This window comes from Urtica dioica, chromosome 4 (genome assembly GCF_054948205.1).
Source record: "Urtica dioica subsp. dioica isolate 48M chromosome 4, U.dioica_male_clone48M_v1_H2, whole genome shotgun sequence".
In the NCBI taxonomy this organism is placed as follows: domain Eukaryota; kingdom Viridiplantae; phylum Streptophyta; class Magnoliopsida; order Rosales; family Urticaceae; genus Urtica; species Urtica dioica.
This window is the reverse complement of record NC_142759.1, coordinates 6740602-6767711: the sequence shown is the minus strand read 5'-3', so window position 1 is coordinate 6767711 and position 27110 is coordinate 6740602. Positions and strand designations below refer to the sequence as shown.

The 27110-nt window shown below is 35.6% G+C and overlaps 4 protein-coding genes and 1 pseudogene across 4 annotated transcripts; 3 read left to right on the top strand and 2 right to left on the bottom strand.

Moving 5' to 3' along the window:
* The first annotated feature begins 5070 nt into the window (after positions 1-5070).
* LOC149399825 (putative inactive chitinase-like protein LaCIC) lies at positions 5071-6840 on the top strand. The gene is made up of 3 exons (XM_089611759.1): positions 5071-5583; positions 5905-6043; positions 6205-6840. The coding sequence occupies exons 1-3, from the start codon at positions 5124-5126 to the stop codon at positions 6623-6625; spliced, it is 1020 nt and encodes a 339-aa protein (XP_089467885.1). The 5' UTR covers positions 5071-5123; the 3' UTR covers positions 6626-6840.
* Positions 6841-9689: 2849 nt separating this feature from the next.
* Positions 9690-16106, top strand: LOC149399824 (uncharacterized). Its single transcript, XM_089610353.1, has 6 exons — positions 9690-10194; positions 10488-10599; positions 11063-11428; positions 13615-14039; positions 14345-14492; positions 15588-16106. The coding sequence occupies exons 1-6, from the start codon at positions 9711-9713 to the stop codon at positions 15952-15954; spliced, it is 1902 nt and encodes a 633-aa protein (XP_089466479.1). The 5' UTR covers positions 9690-9710; the 3' UTR covers positions 15955-16106.
* Positions 16107-16207: 101 nt separating this feature from the next.
* Positions 16208-19046, bottom strand: LOC149399823 (endochitinase-like). Its single transcript, XM_089610916.1, has 4 exons — positions 18772-19046; positions 17761-18083; positions 17546-17681; positions 16208-16804 (listed from the first exon to the last, which is right to left on the bottom strand). Exons 1-4 carry the CDS (start codon positions 18879-18881, stop codon positions 16441-16443), a joined length of 933 nt encoding a protein of 310 aa, XP_089467042.1. The 5' UTR covers positions 18882-19046; the 3' UTR covers positions 16208-16440.
* A 970-nt stretch (positions 19047-20016) lies between these two features.
* On the bottom strand, positions 20017-23261 carry LOC149399822 (endochitinase-like). Its single transcript, XM_089610915.1, has 4 exons — positions 23022-23261; positions 22364-22683; positions 20996-21149; positions 20017-20692 (listed from the first exon to the last, which is right to left on the bottom strand). Exons 1-4 carry the CDS (start codon positions 23138-23140, stop codon positions 20329-20331), a joined length of 957 nt encoding a protein of 318 aa, XP_089467041.1. The 5' UTR covers positions 23141-23261; the 3' UTR covers positions 20017-20328.
* A 2110-nt stretch (positions 23262-25371) lies between these two features.
* On the top strand, positions 25372-27080 carry LOC149399821 (tryptophan N-monooxygenase CYP79A68 pseudogene; annotated as a pseudogene).
* The last annotated feature ends 30 nt before the right edge of the window (positions 27081-27110 follow it).

Below are 27110 nucleotides of genomic sequence, written 5' to 3'. Positions count from 1 at the left end.
AAACGGCCAGACTTTCCCGTCCATAACACACGGTTGACTTAAAAAAAAAACAATAAAATAGGTAACGTGATTCCAAGAATCAAGGAAGTAATCACTGCATTTAAAACCATTCATCTCCCCACCGATTTTTACTCTGCCATTAAAAAAAAAATCGCTCCCAAAATTATTTTCATAAACCAGCTCCTCTCTCCCTATATCCGACGAACTGCAATTATTTTGGCGACTTCCGACGAAGTGCAACTATTTTTCAGACCGGCTCCTCTCTCCGGCTGTAACAGGTATGCATGTGTGATTTTTTTTCGATTGGAACTCTTATTTACTAATGTTCAACCTCGATTTACATATTAAAATTTTTCAATTTTTTTTTTGGAATCGATTTTGAAATTAGATGGTATTGATCATTCTTCTCCCTATGTGTAATGAATCCGTGGATTATTGGTCATTAATCCTAAAATTTACACAAAACCCTTTTCATCACAATGAAATTTGGGGGATCCGACTATTGTGATTTAAATACAAAATCATGTGTCATTCAGTGATTATTATGTTTATTGTAAATCCTTTTGAATGTTTAAATATTGTTGGAACGGGTTTGATGTATAAATCTTGATGTGTTACATCTATATCTTGATGCGCAGTAAAATGAAATCATGTATCAGTGTGTTAGTTTTCCCGATATACCATTGTGAATGCGTTCAGAAAATTGGGTGTTTGGATGTTAGAAGAAAAAATTGGAATCGACATATTTTGCAGTAAATCTGAGTAAATATTGGATAGTCTAAGTTATTTTGACCTTTTCTTTATTTACACATATTTACTGCTGAGTTTGGATGTTAGAAGAAAATAATAATAGTGGACATATTTTGCAGTAAATCTGAGTAAATATTGGATAGTCTAAGTTTTTTGGATCAAATATTTATTTACACATATTTACTGTTGAGTTTGGATGTTAGAAGAAAATAATAGTAGTCAACATATTTTGCAGTAAATCTGAGTAAATATCACACATTCTAAGTTTTTTTGACCTTTTCTTTATTTACACATATTTACATCTCAAGATGAACGGCGAACCAGTTGCAGTGAAGCTTGCCATCAATGAGAGACCAAAACGCGTTATAAAGAAACCAGCAATGCTACATTCACCATATGTCACGAAGAAGAAAGTAACAAAGCAGGTTGATGAGAATCCAAGCAGCCAGCCTAGTTTCTCATTCAACATCGACGATGTCTAAACCGTTTATCTTGCTTTTTAATTCACCATCAGGATTTCAAAATTTATTCTATTACTTAATGATGTGTATTTTGATATTTATGTTTGCTAACTCTTTTGGTACTTTGGATTCTTCGTTAATCCAAAGAAACATATATATGAGTAAACTTTGTCATTACTAAGACCTATATATTTTGACGTTATTGTTTAAACTGAAACATGACTTATGTAAATCTGGGTAAATAACCTATCGACGCAAATGTAAATGAACACTCAACCAACATTATTTACATTAGTTTACTGATCCCTACAGAAATCAAGAATGCAATATAAATCTGGACGAAAAATATAAGAAATAATATATAAAAAGAAACAAAAAATTACAACTGCCACGTCCATTTAGTTCCTAAAATAAAGGGATCATTGATAGACTAAATCTTGTTCACACTTATATCAGGAAATACAATTCCACAAATTTCGGGAATAAATTTCATCCGAAAATTCAAATTAGTAATTCAAAATTCAAACGCTCATGGGCAATTTTCGGAAATAAAAAAACCTATTATTGGGCCATGTCATCGGAATGACTATTTACTTAGTATTTACAAAACCTTGGCTATTTAGCAATTTTAAAGGTTTGAGTTGGCTATTTTGCTAAATTACCCTTTATTTTAACCAAACCATGGGACGGGCTTTTCCAACCAGGGCAGATTGGATTTCTTGAGAAAGACTCCGGAATAATATCTAGAGCGGTCCGGGTAAAAAGTAAATGCTTTTAAATCCGGAATAATCTTCTCGAATAATTGCCTGGATGAGAGGATTAGAAATCTCTCTCCAGAACTTGGAATGAACGAGTGCCCTCATCATCCATCTTGGAAATCCACTTTTTATTGGCGATAACAATTCAGCAAGTTTTGCCTTCCTTAAGAAAAAGATTATCGGTAGTACGATTTCCAATGCCAGTAGGATCACTGTTGTTAAGTCGGCTATTCAAAGCATCCCAGTTTACACAATGTCGAGGTCAAGGTTTGAAATTCTGCATATTTCAGTCGGAAACTGGACCGGAAATCGTTTTTTTGAGAGTCCCAGTACCGGTATGTACAAAAACCGAAATTTTTCTTGGATTCCGAGGAAACCGTTCCAGTTTCCGGTGTTTTCTGGGGAATCCTTTCACTTTCCGGTTGTCTTTCAGCAAATTCTTATGCATTCCAATGGAAACTTACCGGTAAGTGGTCAAATACCGACAATTCTTAAAATTTGATGATATTTAGTGTTCTTTGCGAAATTTGTCGTTAGTTTTGATGATTTAGTTCAAATTCTTAGTTTCTAACTTCATTATTGTGTTAAATTGGAATTTGTATTTAATTTTTTTTCAATTTTTTTGTTACATCAAGAAAATAAGGTTTAGATTTGAATGTGCTTTTGGTTTTTTTTTTTTTTGTTACATTAGTTGCAGAATATAGAATTTTATGTATAATTAGTTGATTTTTAACATGAATATTATCATTATTAGATTTGAATATTATCATTATTTTGATTTTGTAGACTTTTTCCATTTTTATCTTGTGTTATATATGAATTTTTTTAAAAATATTTATTAACTAAATTCCTTTCGGTAAGTACGGTATTTGACGGTATTTCTCGACGATAACGATATTCTCAACGGTACATTTTTTCCTTTTTTTTCCTGAATTTCACGGTATTCATCTGGCTTACCTTTGGATACCAGTAAAATCCGATTCCCGGAGTGATAACACGGTAACAGTTTGTCTACTCGACGTGCAAACTTCCAAAATCTTTTTGTCAAGGCCTTGATAAAATTACATGAGAGTTTTGGTGGAAGAATATTTGGCTACACGTGATCTTATCAAAGCTAATAGCTAACTCCAGCTTATAGGCAGTGGCAAGAATGTAAATTTGTTTAGGCCCTCCTCATGCCAACGGCCAAAAGCTAGTAGCTAATTTAAATTAGAAATTTTTGCGCAAATAGTCCTCAACTTTTTATGATAATGGTGTTTTGGTCCCTTAACATTTTTTAAAGCATTTTGATCCTTAATCTATTTATTTTGTAGCATTTTGATCATTTTTTTAGAAAGTGATAACTTTTTTTTTTTTAAAAATTCAACACCAAATCAACTTAAAACATATTTACAAACTAAAGTAACTTGTTTATAATTTTAGAAAGTTTAAAAAGGTAACATATATCATGCTATAAAAATCTAATTTGTATATTTTTTTTTAGTGCTTTTAGGATCAAAATATGATGTGATTTGTAAAATTAACAATTTAATTTAGTATATAAACATGTTATAAGTTTATAAAGCATATAATTTCATAAAATAAAATATATATTTTTTAAAAGGACCAAAATGCTAACAAATCAAAAGATTAGAGATCAAAATGCTTCAAAAAAAGAGTTTAAGGACTAAAATGCAATTATCATAAAAAGTTAGAGACTATTTGAGCAAAAAAAAATCCTTTAAATTAAAGGTTTCTTGAAATAAAACAAACAAACACGTTTTTCTCAAGGTTGGTAGTGGTCACTGAAACTCAACCTAACATGCTTGCTGTGAATTATTTGATAATTAATTTCATTTGCTAGACCTGATATTCACTAAAATCCGTAAATAAGTTTGATAGTTACCAACTACAAGATTTAACTTTTTTTTATTATTGAAATATCCATTCGATCATAATAAACCGCTCCGAATCCAATTTCCCTCTCATTCTCCATTATCCCTCTTTAACTCTCTACGAATTGACGAGTTTTAAATGCCCGATTCTTAGTATTCATTAAATCAATAAGTCTTAGCATTCGCGAGCGAATTAACAAATCTATAGATTTATTCTTTTCATTTTACGTTCGTTTCATTGGCCCGCTACATCACAAAGCCAATGAAGGAAAATATGTGTGGTCGACTAGCAGTAATAAAGATAGATAAATAAATTTGGTATGCTCCAAATATATAAAATAGGTGGAAGAGGGTAAAATCTCCTAAGTATATATAACAGAAAACATAAACCCACTTCGGTTTACGTGGTAGATTTTTTTGCTTTGCGAAGTAGATACATATGGACCACATATCATAAACTCCAGTGGTCCTTTTATATTATTTATTTTCTATTTTGGATCAAGCTGACTGGACGTGATCTCATTTACTTCATTCAAGCCTGTCCTGTAGGCTATATCTTCTTTTTTTTTTTATATATAATAATAGCAAGGCAATTCATTAAAAAGGGGCATAATACCTAATACCTAATAGTACAAACATAAAACATTTTTCAACAAAAAAGGAGTAAGACCTCAGAACAATAAAGATTCTTGCAGCTTTTTCAACTTTTTTTAATCTATCAAAAGTTTGTCCGATATGGATTAAGAAATATAATGCTGTTTGTCTAGAATTTGAACTGGAGGTAACTCACCATATTTGAATAATTTGATGTGCACGGTGTCTGTAAATTGGACCAGACTATTTTAAACGGTTTGAAAAAAATTGAGAATATACCAGATTATTTATGAGAACAGATTAAATCGAACAAAACCGTTTTTGAGATCCATCCGGTGCAGTTTGGACTCGTTTAATCCGTTATATATTTATTTATTTTTTTACAAATTTAATAAGAGATATGCTTGAAAATAATAATAATAATAATAAAAAAATTGATAGACTATGGCACAAAAAAAGATGGATAAAATCATGTGGTATATATTCCACATATAGAAAAATACGAGGAAGACAGGTGACGGAGAGTAGATAACAGAGAACAAATAGGACAATGAAAAATGAAACGGTTTTAGAACGTAGGTGTAATTGTAAATAAGGCAAGCGGACGGCAATAGTGTATATAAAAGGCCAATCGCTGATATGATAAAAACACATCAAACAAAGGAAAACAAGAGCCAATAATAATAATGAAGTACTCTTCGAAGTTTAGCTCGGGGCAAAGCGTTGGGCTATCGTGCCTCGTGGTAATCCTACTCTCGGGGTTTGCGGTCGAGGCTGGTCTTTATAATGAACCCGGCGACTGCGGATGGCAACACGGCGGTGCACTGTGCGAGGAAGGCTTTTGCTGCAGCACCCACGGGTTCTGCGGCACGGGCCCCAACTACTGCCAATACCCGAATTGCCAGAGCCAGTGCCACGACACGCCGTGCACCAAGAACGTCAGCGACATCGTCACCAAAGAGTCGTTCTATTCAATGATACAGTTGAGCTGGCTGTTTCCTGCTGTCTGCAACGGGTACTTCTACACCTACGAGGCCTTCATCGACGCTGCCAAGACATTCTGCGACTTTGGCACCACTGGCACCGATGAAGTTCGCAGGAGAGAGCTCGCCGCTTTCTTCGGACAAACCTCCTATGCAACCACAGGTAATATATATATATATATATATATAAAATTAAATAGTTAATAACATGTTTGGAATTCTTATATAAATCAACGTTTCGTAAATTTTAGATAAATAATCATAAAAATAACATGTCTAAATAAATGAAAGGGGCTATTTACTTATGTTATGAAAGGGACTATTTACTTAAAGATTTATAAAATGTGATTGTTTAGTCAAACTAGAAGACTATTTAACTATGAACTCATATATATATATATATATATATATATATATATATGTATATATATACATGTTTAATTAAAATGTGACCGGTGGTGTATTGCTGTTCATCTTTTTGTAGAAGGAGCAATCCCACTGCTGATGGTGGGATTTTGCCACGTGAGAAGTAAAGTCAAAGACGATTATTGCATACCAAGCAAAGAATGGCCTTGCGTTCCTGGTCAACAGTACTATGGCCGTGGACCGATTCAACTCCGCTAGTAAGAACTACCCCTCTAATTTCTTCATCACCAATAAATTAGAAAATTTTCAAATCTCAAAATTTTTAATAAATAAAAATCACTTGACTTACCATGTATAAAAACACACGGTCTAATAATTACATTTGAACGTCCTTGTTGTATTATGTGACAATCTACAGCAACTACAACTACGGGCAAGCTGGTAAAGCGCTAGGGCTGGACCTACTAAGCAACCCTGACTTGGTTGCCACTGATCCAGTGGTGTCGTTTAAGACAGCCATATGGTTCTGGATGACTGCACAGTCTCCAAAGCCGTCTTGCCACGATGTCATGATCGGCAAATGGAAACCCTCGGCGGCTGACGTGGCAGCCAACCGGCTTCCGGGCTACGGATTGGTCACCAACATCATCAACGGAGACGTCGAGTGCGGCCACGGCTCTGATGACGATAGGACAGATGATCCGATCGACTACTATAGCTATTACTGCGACGAGTTCGATACCACCATGGGCGACAACTTGGATTGCTACAATCAGACGCATTTTGGGGACACTCTCAAAAAGCCCTACCCTAAGTCTCCCATGAAAAGTGCGTATTGACGACCGAGCATAATGTTGTTCTTCCTCAATCGGTCTTATCTTTGATACAATGCCTCATTAAAAGCTTTTGTTTGAGCTTATTACCTGGCTCTATAGCAACTGTTGTCTATGTATATGACCATAAAACAAGTTGCCTAATTAAAACTAAATAAAAGCTCTATCCATTGTTTTCTATGAATCAGTTATTGTAATCTTGGATTTGGATTTGAATAATTAGTAGGTATATAAACGAAAAAAAAAACATGTTTCATCATAAATAAAAAATGTATTCGTCGGTTATTGTTAGGAATCTCACATCGAAAGTGAATGGAAACTAACAAGAGCTTATAAAGGTTATGAGTTACTCCTCTCATTACCAATTGGTTTTGAAATGAAACTCCATGATACTTTCACATGGTATCAGAGCCCATTAAGCCAAAACGGATATCCGATCCAATCGTTGGGATTCGGTCCAAGATGAGCGAACGCAAAGAGCCGCCATCTTGAGGGGACGTGTTAGGAATCTCACATCGAAAGTGAATGGAAACTAACAAGAGCTTATAAAGGTTATGGGTTACTCTTCTAATTATCAATTGGTTTTGAGATATGGAACCCTATGACCTTTATAAACTCTTGTTAGTTTCCATTTAATTTCGATTTGGGATTCCTAACACGCCCCTTCAAGATGGCGGCTCTTTGACAACGTCTCCTACTTATCTAGAGGTCAAGAAGTTGGTCAACATTAAAAACGTTGCATTTCACCTAATCTTAATGTCGATATGGAAGAACCCGATCTCCCTAAAATCGATAAATAAAAAACGCATCTTAAAGTCATTTACTCTTTGGTTAGAACTATTTACCCAAATGATGGCATCTCTATTATTTTAAAGATTATTATCTCTTGTGTAAAAATGATTGTTTACGACTAAAGAAAAACATTTTTGCAATGCTAATCCTCCATTAGCTTAAAAAATAGTACTGCCATAGTAGACAATTTCGACTATTTTTTATTTATATATTAAGATGCGAAGGCTAGTATGTTTGAAACATAAACCAAGCCCATACCTCCAAGCCTCAATAGGCCCAGGTCCAAATCATCTAAAAAAAATATCATCCACACACCCTCACATCTGTGTGGTATGTATGCCTCGGATTCCTTTTGCTTTATTCCTTTATTTCCGTCACTTTTTTCCTTCTCAATAATTTATAACTACGTACGAAACGTTTACTTTTTTTTTTTTTTTTTCTCGAACAACTATATGTTTACTTTATTGCCTTTTTTTTAGAAGAGAGTTATTGCCTGCGAAACCCTCTATCCATAAAGACTGCCTTTTGCTGAGCGTAAATCAGGTTGAGATTTTACCTCATATATAAAAACACTCTCTTCTACGACGCGCTTGATTAAACACTCTCTCCCTCGCTCTCATTATTTTCTAGCACATGATGATGATGGTTTTACCAATTGTGATCGCTAGAAAACTCCATGACTAGAAAATACATTAAATCAAAAGAAACGTCTTGACTGTACTGTGTCCATATGCCAGCTGATGGAGAAAAATTACTCTAAATATATATCTAGACAAAAGTGACAAGTTTTATTATCATCACACTTAGAGAAAGTTTCTATTTTTTTAGAAAGAGAAAGTTTCTATTATTACAGATCCAAAAAAATGCAAGCTAGAGTAGTAGGGCCAATATTAATTAATTAAACAATTTGTATAGAACTGCCCTCTTAAACTTTAATCTAAAAGTTAGAACAATATACATATTACAATATATATATTAACATCAATCATGTACCTGAGAAAAATTTGGGAACCCTGGGGCCTCCTCCTGCCAAAGCAACTCCTTTAAATTAAAGGTTTCTTGCAATAAAACAAACAACATGTTTTTTTTTTTTTTTTTTTTTTTTTATTTTATAGAAAAACAAACAACATGTTATTTCTCAGGAAAATAATATGCTGTTGGTGGGCCCAACAGACATGATGGGACCCACATATATTCTGTCATCGGCATGCCCGCTGATGAATAGCAAAGTCCTTTTTTTTCTCAAGATAACATGCATGCGTGCGGATTATGAGATATTTTTACAATTCATTCCAAAATCATGTGACTGTGAACTATTTTAGAAACATAACACACACACACACATGTTCTTCTTTCACATATTTAAGAATTAATCTTGCACCTCTTAAACGTCAATATTGTAAAGACAGCTTTTATGTAACTATATTGGGATTTATAGTTTAAAACGGCAACATTACTTTGGCTATATATATATATATATATATATATTCTAGCAGAAGTTCTAGCTTTAATATATATTATGAAGTTACTAAAATATAATATTTATTGTAAAGGACATTTACTGGTGAAATAGCTGATGAATAGCAAAGTCCTTTTTTTCTCAAGATAACATGCATGCGTGCGGATTATGAGATATTTTTACAATTCATTCCAGAATCATGTGACTGTGAACTATTTTAGAAACATAACACACACACACACATGTTCTTCTTTCACATATTTAAGAATTAATCTTGCACCTCTTAAACGTCAATATTGTAAAGACAACTTTTATGTAACTATATTGGGATTTATAGTTTAAAACGGCAACATTACTTTGGCTATATATATATATATATATATATATATATATATATATATATTCTAGCAGAAGTTATAGTTTTAATATATATTATGAAGTTACTAAAATATAATATTTATTGTAAAGGACATTTACTGGTGAAATAATTTATTGAATCTAGAACATCTTAATTAAAGCATAAAAAATTCACGAGCCAAATAATTTAAATAGAAAATTTTAATTCGTAAATACCCCAAAAGTAACTTTTTATCCACCTTATTTTTAAAATCGGAAACTATACACATTCTCTCCATTGAGACAAAAGTTACCAATCCCACTCTGATACCCTCAAATTTTCTACTTTCATTTTTCCCTTTCTCTCGTCAAACCGTAAAAATTAACTCGATCTTAATTAACACAGTCATAAATGTTTTTTCAACTAATTTTATCAAATATTTTGAACATCAATGTACAAGTCCATTATAAAAGCAAGGGTTCTCTTCTCTTCTCTTCTCCCACATGACACTCCACAACCAAAAAGCTATTTCTAAACAAAAGATGAAGCTCAAGTCCGATGTTATTAAGGCGTTACGCCTCATGATATCAATAGTAATAATGTTATCAGCGGCGAGTCCCAGCAAGGCCGAAGACTGCGGGTACGCGGCGGGCGGCAGACTGTGCCCGGAGGTGTATTGCTGCAGCATTTGGGGATACTGTGGCTACACAGACAAACACTGTTCGGAGGGCTACTGCCAAGCCCAGTGCCCCCCCTCGCTCCGAGCTGATGACGTCATCATCACCCCAGAGCTTTTCGACCAAATGCTTCCCAACAGCACCGCAGCCGCAGATTTCTACACCCACCGCGCCTTCCTCGCTGCTGCCCGCCACTTTCCCGGCTTCGGCGCCACCGGAAACCTCCAACTTCGCAAGAGAGAGCTCGCAGCCTTTTTCGCCCAAACCTCTCACCAAAACCAAAGGTATTATATGTACGGAAGAAAGTTAGGTAACTAGCCAAGTAAAATGTTTGAGATTGCTATATAAACAACGTTTCGTAAATTTTAAGTAAAACTAGTTATAAAAATGACGTGACATTTCTGATATGCCATTTTATTGAAATAAAAAATTGGAATATTTACGTTACGCGACTATTTACCTTAAATTTACGAAATTTTGACAATTATATATACATACATATATATATATATATATATATATATATATATATATATATATATATTACATGTATCATGTATCTCCATCCCATCACATATTAAATTCTTTGTTTTGTGAGCACAGGGTATAGCATTGTCAGTGAAGTGAACGGAGGTGACTATTCCGCTCCGAGCCTGCAATGGCCTTCCTACCCTGGCCGGCAGTATTATGGCCGAGGCCCTTTCCAACTCACCTAGTAATTATATTTTATCATCCCTTTCAATCTTCTCTAATCATTTGCTTTATGTGCTTCAAATATATATGCCCAATATTAAGAAGGAAAAAAAATAAACATTATATATTAGTGTGTTGATATGTACCAAACACGGATTAAAATTGAACAATCATATACTTGCAGAGACGTACGGATTAAAGGGAATAGTTTTAAGCACGAATTAAAAAAAAATATTAAAGGTGTATTTTATATACTAATTAATACAAACAAGAAGCTATTTAGCACCAACAAAATATTAGAGGTTTATCTGTATTATAAAATAAAATAAAAAAACTCAAACAACCATAATGATTCTAGATAATATACGAGTTATATAAAAAAAAAAAAAAAAATTATACAAATTTTTAAATTTTTTTTTTTAATATTGTAGTAATTTTAGCTCCCCTATATAATTAATTTTTTTTGGCTTTGTCTCTAATTGAAGCAACTACAACTATGGGCCGGCGGGGCGAGCCATAGGAGAAAACCTACTCTTGAGGCCGGAGTTGGTGGCGGAAGATCCAACGGTCTCATTCAAGACGGCCATCTGGTTCTGGATGACGCCGCGGGACAACATGCCGTCATCTCACGACGTCATCACCGGTGCGTGGGCCCCGCAACCTGCTGATGTGGCGGCCAACCGGCTTCCGGGCTACGGCGTGGTCACCAACATTATCAACGGGCGAGTCGAGTGCGGTCACGCGGACAACGATAGGGTCCAAAATCGGATAGGATTATATAAGAGATTCTGTGAGATTCTCGGAGTGAGCCCCGGGGATAACCTGGATTGCAAAGACCAAAGTCCCTTTGAGTTTTCTCTCACCAACGGTCACCTCAAATATCCTGATCAGGGCGTACTTCAAATGGCCTAAGAGTATCAAGTCTAATTAAAGCTTGTATGTCTTGTTTGATATGGCAAGATATAATTGCCGTGCATGTGTATGACTAGATAATTGAGTATTGGTGTACGCACATCGGATGCGATTTTAAATAATGAATCAACATATTAGTCGTGCATGTATGACTAGATAAATGCCCCAGATGATCAAGTAAGTGCTTAGTAATAGGCTAATAGCTGAGCTTTATAAGAAATAGGCTTCAGAAGAAGAAACCGCCGAAATTAATAAACAAACGACATAAAATAGGAAAAACTACAAAAATCGTCAAAAACGACAAATAGTTGAAAAAACGATGACGAAGCGAAAAATGTGCCTTAACGAGGCGGATAAGTGATCAACAATCTTTCAATTGAATTCTGTCGATATTTAGAACCATGGCCCACCATACCCAAAGGTCACAATAGCCAAAATCCCAAATAGTTATCGAAGTTGCTGTGAATATTGTTTGGTTTTCATCTCATCCATTTCTGATCATGCCTTAAAATTAGTAATAAGGACACCACCGAGCGGCCTCAAAGCAAGACACAAAACCTCGTGGCTATGAGAGGAGGCTTGAAAGCTCGGGTGAAACCGGAGAATTTTAATCACTATACCTATATTTATTCGATTAAAATGATCCAATTTGTCTCGTGTGATATAAAAATTAATTAAGCACTACTGGAATAGCATTTAATGGCTCCTTTTAATAGGGTAAGTTAGTCATTAGTTAGTTAGCCTGATCAGTAGCTAGTAGACATTCAAAAATATAAAAAGATATTTTTCAAAGATAAAAATCTAATCTTAAGATGTGTTCAGATAATATATTATTTTCCAAATTTATAGGACTCGATTTTAAATAAGTTTTCTAACCAAAATATCATTTTTTTCAGGCTCATGAAATATTGACATTTATAAGGGGTGGTCTTCTTGTTTCCTAATTTTTTCCGGCTCTAGTTTAAATTTTCAAAAATATCGACGGCGTCTACAAAATACTCTCAAATAGTACTCCGCATTTCATATTTTATTTTATGTTATGTGTGTTATTTTTTCGGGACATTTATTTTGAGATTATATATGTGCTAATTAACTCTTATTTTGTAAGATCTTTATTTTATTTTATTTTGGTTATTTTTGTTAATTATGAGAGAGTGATAACATGATATGATTATTGACAAACCAGATCTATTATTATTATTATTATTATTATTATTATTATTATTATGTTGTTGTTGTTGTTGTTGTTGTTGTTATTGTTGTTGTTTGTTCCATATTAGTTTCTATAATTTATCATATATAAATATGATTAATTTTGACATTATTGATCAACTTTTTATTTTCGGAATTTGTTGTACTTGCTTAAGTTATTCTGTTTATTTATTTAATATAATATTTTCAAAATATTCCTCGATATTTTTATGGGCAACTAATTTATCCCCATCAATAAACAATTAGTTTCTCAATATCATGTCACATATCCCATCAAAACGGTTTGGTCCGATTTTCACATTTTTTTGGTCCGGTCTGATTTGAATTTTTCTGGATCGTTTTGAGCGGTTCGATCTAATTTTTTGTACAATTTTGAACCGGATCTGACCATACACTCAATTTTAGAATGAGACATATCCCATCATTATCCTTATTTTTTTTTATATAGTTATCCACATTTCTATTCTAACTTAAAATACATACGGAAATTCAACATATATTTTTTTTAATGTTCAAAACACGTATATATGCATGTATATGGCTGCTTTAAACCTTAGAATATAACTGTAGTCCTAGCTTTGAGAGTTGTGATGAGGTGTGACCGCTTTCACGGTCTTCCCCGCCGGCGGCGAAGACTTATCGTTTAAAACTACCCCAATTCTATGGCCATCTAGACCTAGCTACGGTAGAAAAAAAAAATATATAATCAACCATTGATCGCTACGTACCATTACCAACAAAGAATTTCAAACTCTTACGTCATCACGTGCATATGCATGTGCATGTGCATTCGCAGTATACTTTGAATACAGAAATGGCTATAAATAAACCCCAAACAATCTCATCCATCATCCATTCCAACCAAACAACAACACTAAACTTGATAATTATAATTCCTTAACTAAAAGATGAGTCGTGATCTTAGCACCGTTGTGACACTGGTGGCGGTGGTGGTGTTGGGTTCGATGGCGGGAGCTTTGGCGCAGCAATGCGGGTCCCAGGCCAGAGGAGCAGTGTGCCCCAACAGGCTGTGCTGCAGCAGATTCGGGTACTGCGGCGACACCAACGACTACTGTGGGACCGGGTGTCAGAGCCAGTGCAGTGGTTCCACCACCCCCGGTAGTGGTGGCAGTGGCGTCAGCGCGGTGATTTCCCGGTCGATGTTCGAGGAGTTTCTGAAGCACCGGCGCGACGGTGGATGCCCCGGCGGGTTCTACACCTACGACGCCTTCATCGCCGCCGCCGGATCTTTCCCGGCTTTCGGCACCACCGGGGACACCACCGCTCGCAAGAGGGAGGTCGCGGCGTTCTTTGGCCAGACGTCGCATGAAACCACGGGTACACGCACTATAATTATTACTTAAAAAAGAATTATCATTTGTTACAATTATCCAATCATTAAAAAATGCTCACCAAACCGAAATATATTAAATTCACTAAAACAGCGTAATCCTTCTTAAAAAAAGAAGTGGACTATTAGGTCCATATTTGTCTAATCCTTTTTAATTGAACATTATTTTTCTTTTATTATTTTCAATTTACATTGAGAAATTTAAGATTAGCCCCTAGCCCCGTAATATATATGTGCTGTTTGTTTGTGAGGTTTAATTAATAATGAATTAATTATGTGGTAATTGTTTTAGGAGGGTGGGCAAGTGCACCGGATGGACCATTTGCGTGGGGGTATTGTTACATAAGGGAGATAAACCAGGCAGTGTATTGCACTCCCGGTCAATGGCCTTGCGCTCCTGGTCAAAAGTACTTTGGACGAGGACCCATCCAACTCACTCAGTACGCACTGCCCTCTACAATTTTCTCTCTTAATCATTTCCATTTATTTATAGAGAAATTGCCACATTTACCACTAATTTAATAACATTTTCTCACTTTCCACCAAAACACTAATTTGTCTCAAAATACCACCGAGATGTCAACATTTTTGACATCTATGTCAACAATGTTGACATCTCATAGTAAAAAGCAAAAATAGATGTCATAGATGGTGACATTTTGGGAAAAATTAGTGTTTTGGTGGAAAGTGGGAAAATATTATTAAATTGGTGGCAAATGGGACAATTTCTCTTATTTATATCTCCCTAATTCTTTTTTACTTTCATCGTCAAACTTAATTATATTGTGTTTGTATAGTTATTATAATTACACTTCCTTTCGGATTAAATTAATTAGAAAAAAAAAATCGTGGATGAAATTATTAAGACTGTTAAAAATGAAATCATAAAAATTATAATTTCAAATACGAAATCAGAAAATTTTCAAAAAATTTAAGGTGAAATCTTTGATATACAAAATTTCAAACACTACTTACCTATGTCAATTAATCTTAGGGCTACGGACTATAGTATTGGAAAGACTAACTCTCATTTCTCTAGTTTTTTTTTTTTTTTCCTCTTCCTAATTGTACCCGTTTATTTCAAATTCAATATCCCAATTAATTCCCATAGCTCGTCCATAACTCCGTCGTTTTCTTTTTCTCCCCCGTCTATGCACATATAGACAATAGATACGGATGAATATCTACATTTTTACTATAATATTTAAATCACATAAATATTAAAGATCAATTTATACTCAAAATTTCAGTTTCCATATAAAAAATAACAACAAAAAAAAAGTCTACACTAAATTTTAAACATTGTCTAAAATAATTGTATAAAGTACATTGAATTTAAACATCTAATTAAAAATTGTATAGACATACAAATTTAAACATATTTGTGTACATATACTTGATGTTTATAGAGTACTGAAATTGTGTTTTTTTTTTTTTTTTTAAGGAATGTATCTAACAGGTGAAAACACAAACAAATATGTGCATTAATGTCGAAATAGTTAACCTTTTTTTTCTTCTTTTTTTTGGTTATATAGCAACTACAACTACGGTCAGGCGGGTCAAGCACTGGGGCTAGACCTGATAAACAATCCGGACCAAGTAGCCACGAACGCAGTGACGTCATTCAGGGCCGCCTTGTGGTTCTGGATGACTCCTCAAGGAAACAAGCCCTCTTGCCACAGTGTCGCCATCGGGCAGTGGACCCCATCGGCCGCTGACAGGTCAGCAAACCGGAACCCCGGCTACGGCGTCATCACCAACATCATCAACGGCGCTCTCGAGTGTGGCCGCGGGGTCGATTCCCGCGTTGCCGACAGGATTGGATTCTACAAGAGATACTGCGACTTACTCGGAATCGGCTACGGCAACAATTTGGACTGTTACAGCCAAAGATCCTTCTAAATTATATAGATCTAACGCTGCCCATATTGAGGTTACAACTAACTAATAAATTATAATAATAATGTAACTTCAATTACCTAAAGTTTATATTATGTATGATGGTATTTCTTCCATAAATGTACTAAAAAGTATGATGGCGTTCCATATGAAAATCTATTGACAAACTGTGGCAGAGCCAGCGGGCAAATCTGAAAAATTAAAATCAGAAAGGGCGTATATGAAAACATTATACAATTTTGAGGTAAAAATGCAAAATTAATACAAATTTGGGAAAAATTATAATTATCAAAACTTCAGTGGAGGCATACGCTCCCCGGTCATACAATTAAAAAAAAGTGACATATAATATTGTAAACTTTGTTCAAAGTTCATTTTTATATGCATCTGATAAGGAGGATCATCAAGTTCTTGAAAATTCACTTATCTAGAACCAAGTAACATATGACCCTAAACCAAGTCCATGTCCTTAATCACATTAACAACATATTAGAACCTGCACTGGTCACAGCAATCCAAGTTATCCCCGGGACCCAGTCCCAAGATTTTGCAGTACTTGTTGAAGAAAGCGATGCGGCTAGCCACTCTCTTGTCGGGCCCACGGCCGCATTCCCCGGGATTGATTATGTTGGTCAGCAGCCCGTAGCCCGGGACCCGCTTGGCTTCGAGGTCGGCCTCGTTTGGTGTCCATTTTCCGAGGATGACATCGTGGCAGGACGGCTTGTTGTCCTGTGGAGTCATCCAGAACCAAATGGCCGAGCTGAACGACACGATCGCGTCTGTGGCCACCAGATCCGGGTTGCTTAGAAGGTCTAGTCCGAGAGCCGAACCGGCCTTCCCGTAGTTCCAATTGCTGTTGCAGAACAACCCCAAGTTATGAAAAACATATTCAACACTGATCAAAGAAGAGACTGAGAATACAAATGGCAAACACCATCCGGTTCAGTACATAAAAAAAAAAAAAAAAAAAAAAAAAAAAAAAAAAAAAAAAAAAAAAAAAAAAAAAAACCAGTTAAACTGGCTTCTTTTTTTTCGGCTAGACCAACATATTTCGCCACAAAAACATAAAATAAAATAAAAATTATTAGAAAATTTGGGACATAAAAAAAGGATGCACTCAAATTTCTAAGATCTGAATCCTCTGTCTACAATGCCCAAGATCATAATCCAAATTTCAAATTCAATGCTCTTGCGTGTAATGAATATATGCAGTCTTCTTGGGATACCAAGTCATGAAACAGGCTCAGCTACGAAGAAATTTTATTATATTGTTTTAGCTTATTGATATATAAAAAAAAAAAAAATGGTAGAGAGATACCAATTTGTATATATCCTATTTTTTGTACACTGATTCTTGGTAACACCAGCTTTGAATCCAACCCTTAGCTTTAGCCTCTGTTTGTTTGTGGTGACATAAGTCCCTCACTACAACTCACGAATTAAAAATTTGTGCAATAACAAAGTCTACTCGACAGGAATTAAGACTTCAATAAAACGCGTTTCATAGGATTATACAATAATATTATCAACTGATCAGAACGGGACGGTACGTGATATTTGATTAGCTAAATACATCATTACTAGTGTTACTTACAAGGTGAGTTGGATGGGTCCACGGCCGTAGTAACGTTGACCCGGCGAAGCAGGCCATTCGACGCTGTCCACAACATAGTCACTGCGAGGATTCACCTCCCGTACGTGACAATATCCCCATAGACTTCCTCCACCATCTAGACACGTGTACACACATGATATAAGACCCGTAAAAGTCTTTCAACCGATATATAGTAGTCGGAAAAAGGCTCGCACTTCTTGTTTCGTGGGAGGTTTGACCAAAGAAAGCCGCGACCTCTCGCTTTCGAGCTTCAAGAGTTGAGGTGGCACCGAAGGCGGGGAAACGTCCGGCGGCGGCGACGAAGGCCTCGTAAGTGTAGAAGGCTCTAGCGGGGCAATGGTGGTCGTTGCAGTAGGGGAACATTTCCTCGTACATGGCCTTGGTGATGATGTCGCTCACGTTGGTATTGTTATCACGCGATGACGCGTTGACTGGCTTCTGAGGTCCGTCGTGTTTACCGCTGGAACACCGGCTTGATGATGCGTTGCTAATGCAACCGCGGTGGGACTCTTTTCCTCTTGGATCGTTGGTTGCAGATGATAACAATTAATGTATTACTAGCTTGTCATCCACACTAATTAAATACAAAATAAATATCCACTGGCCAATTTCCTGCTTCATTTGTTTGTTGGTTTCTGAGCATGAAGTTAACTTTTCTAGCTAGTAGTAGTAATTGCTACCAAAAGTGGTACTCGACAAGGCATCATCGCTTTAATACAACCTCAAAGCGCACAACAAAAGGAATCAACGGTGAGTTTTTTGGCTGCATCTCCAACGCACTCTATTATTATGGAGTGAGAAAAAATGAGATTGAATTTGCTTCACGTCAACCCTATTTCCAACTCATTATGCAGTGGGTTAGTAGGGAAACTCTAAATATGGAGTTTCTCTATTCATTAGACTATTTTGGATGGAGTAAGATTTTAATCATATTAAAATAATTTAATTAATTACAAAATAATCCCAAAACTTAATGTATTTTAATATTTTACATGTAATTATATTAATTTATCGCAAAATAATTTTATATTATTTTAATTTGGTATGAATATTGATCAAAAGTTACTAAAATACAGAGCATATATATAAATTAAAATTTTAAAAAATAAATTGCTAAAACATAATACTGGAAATGTCCGTATAAAAAGTAGCCTGAAATATATCGGTCAGAATGAGAATCATTCATTTACTCTTATAATATGTACCTGATCAAACGAAGCCGAAGCCGGTGAAAGGGACGGAGTTGGAGAGATGAACGATGAGTCGGTGTAGCTGTCGGAGCGAGCTTGATGCAACGAACATGGACCCCTGACATTCTTTGATGTATGTTTGTATATTCAGTGTGTAGATATATAAGATCAAAGAATCAGTGGATATTGTTTTGAAATTTAAGTGACTTTTTTAGGAGAACACAGGAACTTTAGGTAGATGATCATGAGAGAGAGAATAGCCGTTGTCGATTAAAGTTTTGCTGTTTGCCTCAAACAGTTACACGATGACGTATGATATAATAATATATTCCTCGATGTTCTGGTATGGTAACGTGCGTCTTCTTTAACGTTGGGGGACAAGATTCATGACACGTAATATAATTACTTTTTTAGGTTTTTCGATGCTCCCATTATGTTGATATAAATTTTGATCTCAAAGGTTTTATTTTTTTTTTTTAAACGAAACCCTTTATATTAACAGGGCATTAAGCCTAATTACAAAATCTAGGGCGGTACAAAATCGAACCGAAAATCGGATAAAACCGATATCCAAACCGAACTGAAACCGAAATCTAGAGTCACGTCAGATAATTGATCTGATTTCAAAAACTGGACCGGATATCAGATTTGATTTTAGACAAATTTGGATATCGGTATATAACCGATTTTTTTCATTTAAAAAATTAAATTAAAAATAATTAAACATAGGTCTTTCACAACCACCTAGACCATGATTTTGAAAAAAAAAAAAAAAAAAAAAAAAAAAAAAACTTCATAACATTTTTTACCTAACTTTTATTTTTTAGAATATGTATTATTATTTTAGAGTTTTATGCGACTCGTTTTGTACTCGTATTTAAATCATTGTAATAATTTTAGAACTAGATATGTATTTTAAAAAATGGATAGCCGGTTTGTTTAAACCGGATATAAAACTGAATCCGAAATTTAAAGAATCGGATAATCGAATTCTGAAAAATGGATATTGGACCGGATATTGGATTAAAGAAACCGGATAACCGAATATTTGGATAACCGAATTTCGATTTTAGACTAAACTGGACCGGATATTGGACCGAAATTTTAAAAACCGAATATTCGGATTCGGATATAAAAAAATATAAGAAACCGAACCGATCCAATTTCAGCCCTAACAAAATCTTCATAAACTGCTTTGAGAAAGGTAATCGTCAAGTTATAAGGACTTATTTTTTAAAAGAAAAGAAAAGAGAGCTCATATGTGATTTTAATCTAATTATTTAATATAAGCCACCAATATGGCTTAGAGGATACAAGCTCACACCTTCATAATTGGCGAAACGGTAAATACCATCTCTCGCCAACGGAGGCCAAGGAGTAAATATTAACGTTATCAAATATCCACCATAAAAGTGGAGGAAAAAAAAAAAAAAAAGTGCCAACTTCAATCTATCAAAGATCTCTATTTAAAGCTCTCTGTTCAGTTCAGTTCTCTAGGATTACATGTAGTAGACCTAACCTCTTAAGCAAAGTCTTGATACAACCAGATACATATATGGTACAAATATAGTATCAGAACCTACACTGCTGATAGCAGTCCAAGTTATCACCCATAGTGACTCCGAACATCTGGCAGTACCTCTCGTAGAAGGCGATGCGGCTAGCCACTCTCATGTCGGGCCCGCGATTACACTCCCCGGGATTTATTATGTTGGTCAGCAACCCGTAGCCCGGGACCCGGTTCACTTCCAGGTCAGCCTCGCTCGGAGTCCACTTCCCGAGAATCACGTCGTGGCACGACGGCTTGCTGTCCTGCGGAGTCATCCAAAACCAAAGAGCCGAGCTGAACGCCACGACCGCGTCCGAAGCCACCAGATCCGGGTTGTTCAGAAGGTCCAACCCGAGGGCTTTACCAGCTTGTCCGTAATTCCAGTTGCTGATCAGATTATTTGGGAACACAGTCAATCCATGCTAGAAATGAACCCAAATTTTACCATATGGAAAATGAAAATTTGAAAGAAAAATGCGAGGGAAAAGCAAAAACCCTCTTTTCGTATTTGAAAGCCAAGGAAATTAATTTTGAGAAAAATCCCAAAGGAAATCCCCCACATGTGCATCCTGATTGGATTCAATTAAACTTTCTTTCCCTCGAATTGTTTTCAATTCCAAGCAACGCAAGAAAAATGCAATGGCTTCTAATTTTTGTTCCTCATACTTTCCAAGTTTCAAACTAGCTTACAAAGTGAGCTGGATGGGTCCTCGGCCGTAGTACTGTTGACCGGGAGCGGCGGGCCATCTGTCGTTGTCAACGACATAATCGCTCGGGGGGTTGACTTGCCTGATGTGACTGTATCCCCACCGATATCTCCCACCATCACAATCTTTCCATCCACCTGCATATATCCAAACCCAACCTATCTCATTTTTACGGGGTTATTTTAGTCAATCAGTTAGCCTATTGACGTGTATAAATACTCCTCTGTAATTGTTGAATGATAATTAAGACTGTTCCTTTCAATCATTCAACTCATCCAAACTCATCTCTCTCTACCCAGTTTATCTCTTATCTTTCTCTCTCGAGTTCGATCGTATTACTCAACCCCGTTATATAGAAACCCAGAAAACAGCAGATACATAAAGATTTGTCACACTTCGGCAAGGTCCGTCTCTCACAAAGGCATTCTTCTTTCCCTCAATTTTGATTGAGAAATTTCATATTATATTCGTGATAATAGGTCAAGTTTGGTTTTTATGTCCAAAGGTGCATAAATTTTGCTCAAGGATAGTTTGGCAAAAATGCGCAGAGTTTTAGAATCTATGCAACTTTGGACATAAAAACCGAATTTGACCTATTACTACACATCTTTATACATTTTCCCGCCATAATCACAACAATTTGGTGCCTAAAAATTTATTTTTTTTCTAAAGTTCATTGGGAAATCTAATTCTCATTAATAGATCAAATTTCTTGGATAAGGCTAATTCCTTCCATCAAAGGTTATTCAGAATCATTCCCTCTTATAAACTTCAAATGGCCGATTTGAAACGGGACCTAACTATTTTTAATTCAACCCTTAAGAATCTACTCATTAATACAAATCTCCTTGTGAGTCTGAAATCCTAGTTGTCTTTCACAAATTAAGATTAGTCCAAAGCTAAACTTTCATGGATGAATACATGTTAAGATAGAAAGTTTAATAACTAGTAGTTGATATGTTGGCTAAATTTATGATGTGATGACATATACTAAAGCAGTGGTAGTTTTGTCTAAGGCTATGGCCTTCAATTTGGGCCATATTTTCAAACTGGAGAAATGTATGGTACAAAAGCTATAATCTAAAAAGCATATTAATAGAATCCTAACTCACCAAGTTTCCTACTACGAAGAAATTTTGGTAATGTCAATTTTCTACTCGTTTCAGGCTTACGACTTCAGTGTTTAGGATAATTAGAACTTATAAGTAATCTGACAATATGTAGGAGGGATTATAGCGGAGGCTTTTCTTGTCGGACAGAGCTTCGGAGATCTATTTTTTTGCTTTGCTATTTTCTACTAACATAAAGTACGAGGTTTGCAACAATACAAATCAATAATGGAGGACGATACCTCTGGTTTCGTGGGAGGTTTGACCGAAGAAAGCGGCGAGCTCTCGCTTGCGCTCCTCCAAGGTGCCAGTGGTCCCGAAGGCGGGAAAACGGGCGGCGGCGGTGATGAAGGCCTCGTGAGTGTAGAAGCCTTTTGCCGGAGAACGGCGGTCGTTGCGGTACGGGAACATTTCCTCAAACAGCTCCTCCGTTATGATGCAGCCGACATCATCCGGGGTAGCGATCCCCTGCTTCACGGCTACCCCGTGGTCTCCGCCCGATGCTTTCTTTGTGCATCGCAGCGGCCCACACCCGGAGTCTCTTCTCGACGAACCATTTCCACTGTTTCGTCCCATGTTGTATGGTGTGAAAAGTTTTTATCCAAAACAGAAATTTAAAATTTGTCATGTTTATCCTAAAACTACAAAACTCTATACCATAATAAATCAATCAATCAAATTTAAAACACACTAATTTATCCCTTCCAAAAAAAAAAAAAAAAAAAACATAGGTTATAGATCCGGGTAAGATATATGCAGTACAATTTAAGCAAGCTCGAAAACTCGCAGATCTTGAAATATTCAATGTTTGGCGGCATTACACACTGGAGATTCTCAATGTACAAGTCAGTTGACAGAGTATTAAGTGGACTAAGAGAGTGAGAGAGAGTAATGGATTACCTGACCATCCCAAGCTGGTGAGAAGGTCGGTGAGAGTAGAGTGACGAGGAGCGATTGGGTATCGTCGCCGTCGCCGTCGCCGGAGGGACCGCTTTGCCGCAGAAACGGATCGCAGACATGTTGACTGATTGGGATTCTGTGATATGAATCGCTAGTGAGTTAGTCGATCAAGAACGGAGAGAGTGTTTGGAAAAATAATTAAATAGTACGGAGAGAGGTAGCTGTCTTAATTAAATGAATTTCTCTATTTTCGTCCAAGCACAAATGATTATAATAATACTAGTTCAGGGAGCACGCATATTTATGCAACATATTTGTATTTATAAATTTATTTAAAATGGAACTTATTAGATAATTTGTTATTTTCTTATTTGTAATTGTATATGCATGTTATCGCATTTTTTTACACCGATAATAGAAAAAACAATAACTACACCAAGAATAGTTTGATTCGTCTCCTCGCTCTTTATGCCATTACTTTTCATGATTTCAAAAGCTATTGTTCAACCAAATCAAAATGGTTGGGTTTTAATCATCCATAAGATTTGAAAGTTAAGGATAAATCAAAATTATAGTTGTTTTGTCCAAGGTTTAAAATATAGTGGTTTTCACTCAAATATTGTGTGCATACCCCCGAAGATAGCAATTAAATAAAAATCGCTACCCTTCACCAAAACAAAATGAAATTAACTTGTAACTAAGAGAACAATTTTAAAATTAGAAAAAATTGGGCTTATAAATGTCTTTTTTTTTTTTTTTTTGCTAGATACACTCAATTACCGATTCCTTTTTCACGGCTATAATATTTATTATTTACTTTCGGTTATACTATCATTACCAAAATCATTAAGAGATACATAGAGGACTCGTATTATAAATAAAATAAATGTACATATTTTATATTTATTTCAACAACATTTGAAAATTATCAAAATATCCTTACATAGACAATATTCCCGACATCTTGTGCTAGTGTGAGAGGAACTCAGGTCTCGGTTTGAGGCCGAGCTTGAAGGTTATAGATCTCTACTTCAACAAGGTCTCGATTTTTCTAAAATCACCTTTTAATACATTATTTCAATCTCAATCGTCACATAGCAAGAAAAATAAGACAAAGAGCCTCATATCTATGAATGCTACTTCAAAAATCGTTGTTCGAAACTCTTAGGCCGAGCTTGAAGGTTATAGATCTCTACTTCAACAAGGTCTCGATTTTTCTAAAATCACCTTTTAATACATTATTTCAATCTCAATCGTCACATAGCAAGAAAAATAAGACAAAGAGCCTCATATCTATGAATGCTACTTCAAAAATCGTTGTTCGAAACTCTTCGCCTTTGCTTCGAACTTGATCTGTGGAACTTTTTGCCCCTCTCATATTTTTGTATACCGTCGAAACACAAATACTTTCCTCTCATACCTTCTTTTTCCATACTCGTTCTTCCCTCTTCACTCTTACTCTTTTTCCTCGTCAAACCTCGATCTCGTCAAATCCTTAGAATGATGATAGATGACAACATGCCGTTAGAGGCCAGGTAATTGATGAGAAGAATATTGATAGAAGGCAATCCAAATATTAGTTTATTCCGAATTATTATAGTCATTTGATACACAGTTCTTACTCTATTGAAAGAAAAAAAAAAACACAGCAGTTGGAATTCAAGATTTAACAATCTTTAAACCTTTAATAAATAAAATTAAATATAAATTATAAATTTTTAGGGCATATAAGACACCATCCATTTGGTATATAAACAGCTATATATCCTGTACTCATCATCAAAACAAACGGGTGTAAATATATATATATATATATATATATATATATATATATATATATATATAGACACACACATATATTTGTAAGAATTTTTTGGGGAATATGCCCCCTCTAGTAATAATACAATAGCTGTTGGATGGAATATTTATTATTCTAAGAACATGTAATTTGTAATTTTATTCAAGAATAAAATACCGCAACTATGGCCAAAACATTTTTAAATGTGTCAAAAATTATAATTCTAAAATTTCATATGGGGGCGTATAGTCCTCGTATGGTCTCCCTAATAGATATATGTAGTACAGTAGTAGCCCAAATTATAATATAATTTCCTGACTAATAATGTTGCTGTTGAATTAAATATACTATGATTTGTATAATAATAACACGCCATACAGATTTGTTACTTACTTTATAATACATTCATGATACGAACAGCGAACACCTCATACTAATTTGGAACTGTATTGAAAGTAAATACGCAATAATTGGCTATATATATATGTTACCGATGTACGTACGTATGATATTATGTGTGAGACGGCCAATATACACAATACACAAGTGATCATGTCCTCATTATCACTCAAAGCGGCGATGCTAAGCCTAGTTCCCATACTGTTTCTCCTCCATATGATCATCAAGACGATAATGATCGCTCGGAGGATGAATCAGCAGAAACCACGTCCTCCACTTCCGCCGGGGCCGTCTCCGTGGCCGATCCTCGGGAGCTTCCCGGAGATGTGGCGGAACAGGCCGGCGGGGAAGTGGGTACTCCGCCTCATGGACGACCTCGGCACCGACATCACTTGCTTCCGCCTCGGAATCAACTCCCACGTGGTCGCGGTGAGGTCGCCGGAGATTGCGAGGGAGTTTCTGAAGAAGCACGATCTTGCTTTTGCTTCGCGGCCGGTGACGATGGCGACTCGGATCGTGAGCCGCGGGTACGTCAGCGCGGGGCTCAGCCCGTGGGGGGACCAATGGAAGAAGATGAGGAGAGTCGTGATCTCCGATGCCTTCAGTCCCTCAAACGTTCGCTGGTTGCTTCACCACAGAGATCTTGAGGCTGACAACGTCATTCGCTTCATTTATTCCCAATGTTCCAACACTTCCAAAGGTAAACCATACTCTTATCTGTTTATTTACCACTATTTATTGTAGAAATTGTTTGATAATCTACACTCTAATAATAAAGGTATATAGTCTAGTTAACGTCAGTCTAATTAACGTTTCCATTTGATACTACGTTTTAGAGTACTAATATTAATTAGTCAGATACTTAATTAGACTAAAATATGATATCAGATGTTTAAAAAAATTACTTGCCTAGCTCTCTTTATTATTAAAATTTAATTTTTTTGTACGATGCTTACTATGTATGCATATCCACAATATTTTGTAAATAATGGGAAATCGTTAGATCTATTGAAAAACTCGACACATGATAGTGAGATCTTTATACACTCAACTAATAAGAGTTGATATTTCAGATAAACTGGGTAGTATGTTCATTGTTACTGGTCTATAATTCCTTGACCCGAAAAGGCTATGCTAAGAGGCAGTGACGGAGCTAGAAAAGCTAACTACGAATGGCAAATTTGAAAATAAGAGTTTAATTTTGTAAAGCACCCACTCTTAATTAAATATGAATCAAGTATATTCAAGATTTCCGATATGACAAATCAATATCTTTTAGTTTTTGTGTGATTTCTTTCCGATATACGGCTAATGATCGCATTTCTCTATATAGGCGAATTAATTAATGTCAGAACAGCCGCAAAACATTATTCATGCGGTGTCATGAGAAGATTTGAAGAAGAAGAACATGTCACGGCTCTCTTTACAATTCTTAATCATCTTTTTTCTTTCAGTGTGTCAGACTACTTTCCGTGGTTAGAATGCTTAGATTTGGATGGTCATAAGAAAGCGGTCGTTGATGCGATGAAAGTTATCGCAAAATACCATGATCCGATCGTGAACGATAGGATTCGAAGCCGGAGAGATTGTGGAACCAATGTGCAACCTAAAGATGTTCTCGACATTCTCATTTCTCTCACGGATTCGAACGGGAATCCGCTTTTGTCCGACGAAGAGATCCGAGCACAAGCTATGGTACTAATTAGTTAGTTCATCTCCCATTTACTATCGTTTTCGCATAATTATAACACATATTTTATAAAAATACTAAAAAAAAAAAAAAAATTTGCTCTCTAGAATTTGGCTTCACTTATGACACCCATGATTTTTGAAGTATTGTGTAGTTGCTCTTTGGCTTTTGAACATATTTTTGACATGCAACTCCCAAATGT

What these genes read in the sequence shown, in the direction of transcription:
- LOC149399823 (XM_089610916.1), bottom strand. Translation starts at nt 18,881, where the DNA reads ATGTCAGGGGTCCATGTTCGTTGCATCAAGCTCGCTCCGACAGCTACA. An exon ending in CTTCGGCTTCGTTTGATCAG is followed by an intron (nt 18,084 to 18,771) that starts GTACATATTATA and finishes CAACGATCCAAG; the next exon opens with AGGAAAAGAGTCCCACCGCG. An exon ending in AACCTCCCACGAAACAAGAA is followed by an intron (nt 17,682 to 17,760) that starts GTGCGAGCCTTT and finishes ACACGTGTCTAG; the next exon opens with ATGGTGGAGGAAGTCTATGG.
- LOC149399822 (XM_089610915.1), bottom strand. Translation starts at nt 23,140, where the DNA reads ATGTCTGCGATCCGTTTCTGCGGCAAAGCGGTCCCTCCGGCGACGGCG. An exon ending in CACCAGCTTGGGATGGTCAG is followed by an intron (nt 22,684 to 23,021) that starts GTAATCCATTAC and finishes GGGACGAAACAG; the next exon opens with TGGAAATGGTTCGTCGAGAA. An exon ending in AACCTCCCACGAAACCAGAG is followed by an intron (nt 21,150 to 22,363) that starts GTATCGTCCTCC and finishes GGATATATGCAG; the next exon opens with GTGGATGGAAAGATTGTGAT.
- LOC149399825 (XM_089611759.1), top strand. Translation starts at nt 5,124, where the DNA reads ATGAAGTACTCTTCGAAGTTTAGCTCGGGGCAAAGCGTTGGGCTATCG. An exon ending in AACCTCCTATGCAACCACAG is followed by an intron (nt 5,584 to 5,904) that starts GTAATATATATA and finishes ATCTTTTTGTAG; the next exon opens with AAGGAGCAATCCCACTGCTG. An exon ending in GGACCGATTCAACTCCGCTA is followed by an intron (nt 6,044 to 6,204) that starts GTAAGAACTACC and finishes GACAATCTACAG; the next exon opens with CAACTACAACTACGGGCAAG.
- LOC149399824 (XM_089610353.1), top strand. Translation starts at nt 9,711, where the DNA reads ATGACACTCCACAACCAAAAAGCTATTTCTAAACAAAAGATGAAGCTC. An exon ending in AAAGACCAAAGTCCCTTTGA is followed by an intron (nt 11,429 to 13,614) that starts GTTTTCTCTCAC and finishes CTAAAAGATGAG; the next exon opens with TCGTGATCTTAGCACCGTTG. An exon ending in GACGTCGCATGAAACCACGG is followed by an intron (nt 14,040 to 14,344) that starts GTACACGCACTA and finishes TAATTGTTTTAG; the next exon opens with GAGGGTGGGCAAGTGCACCG.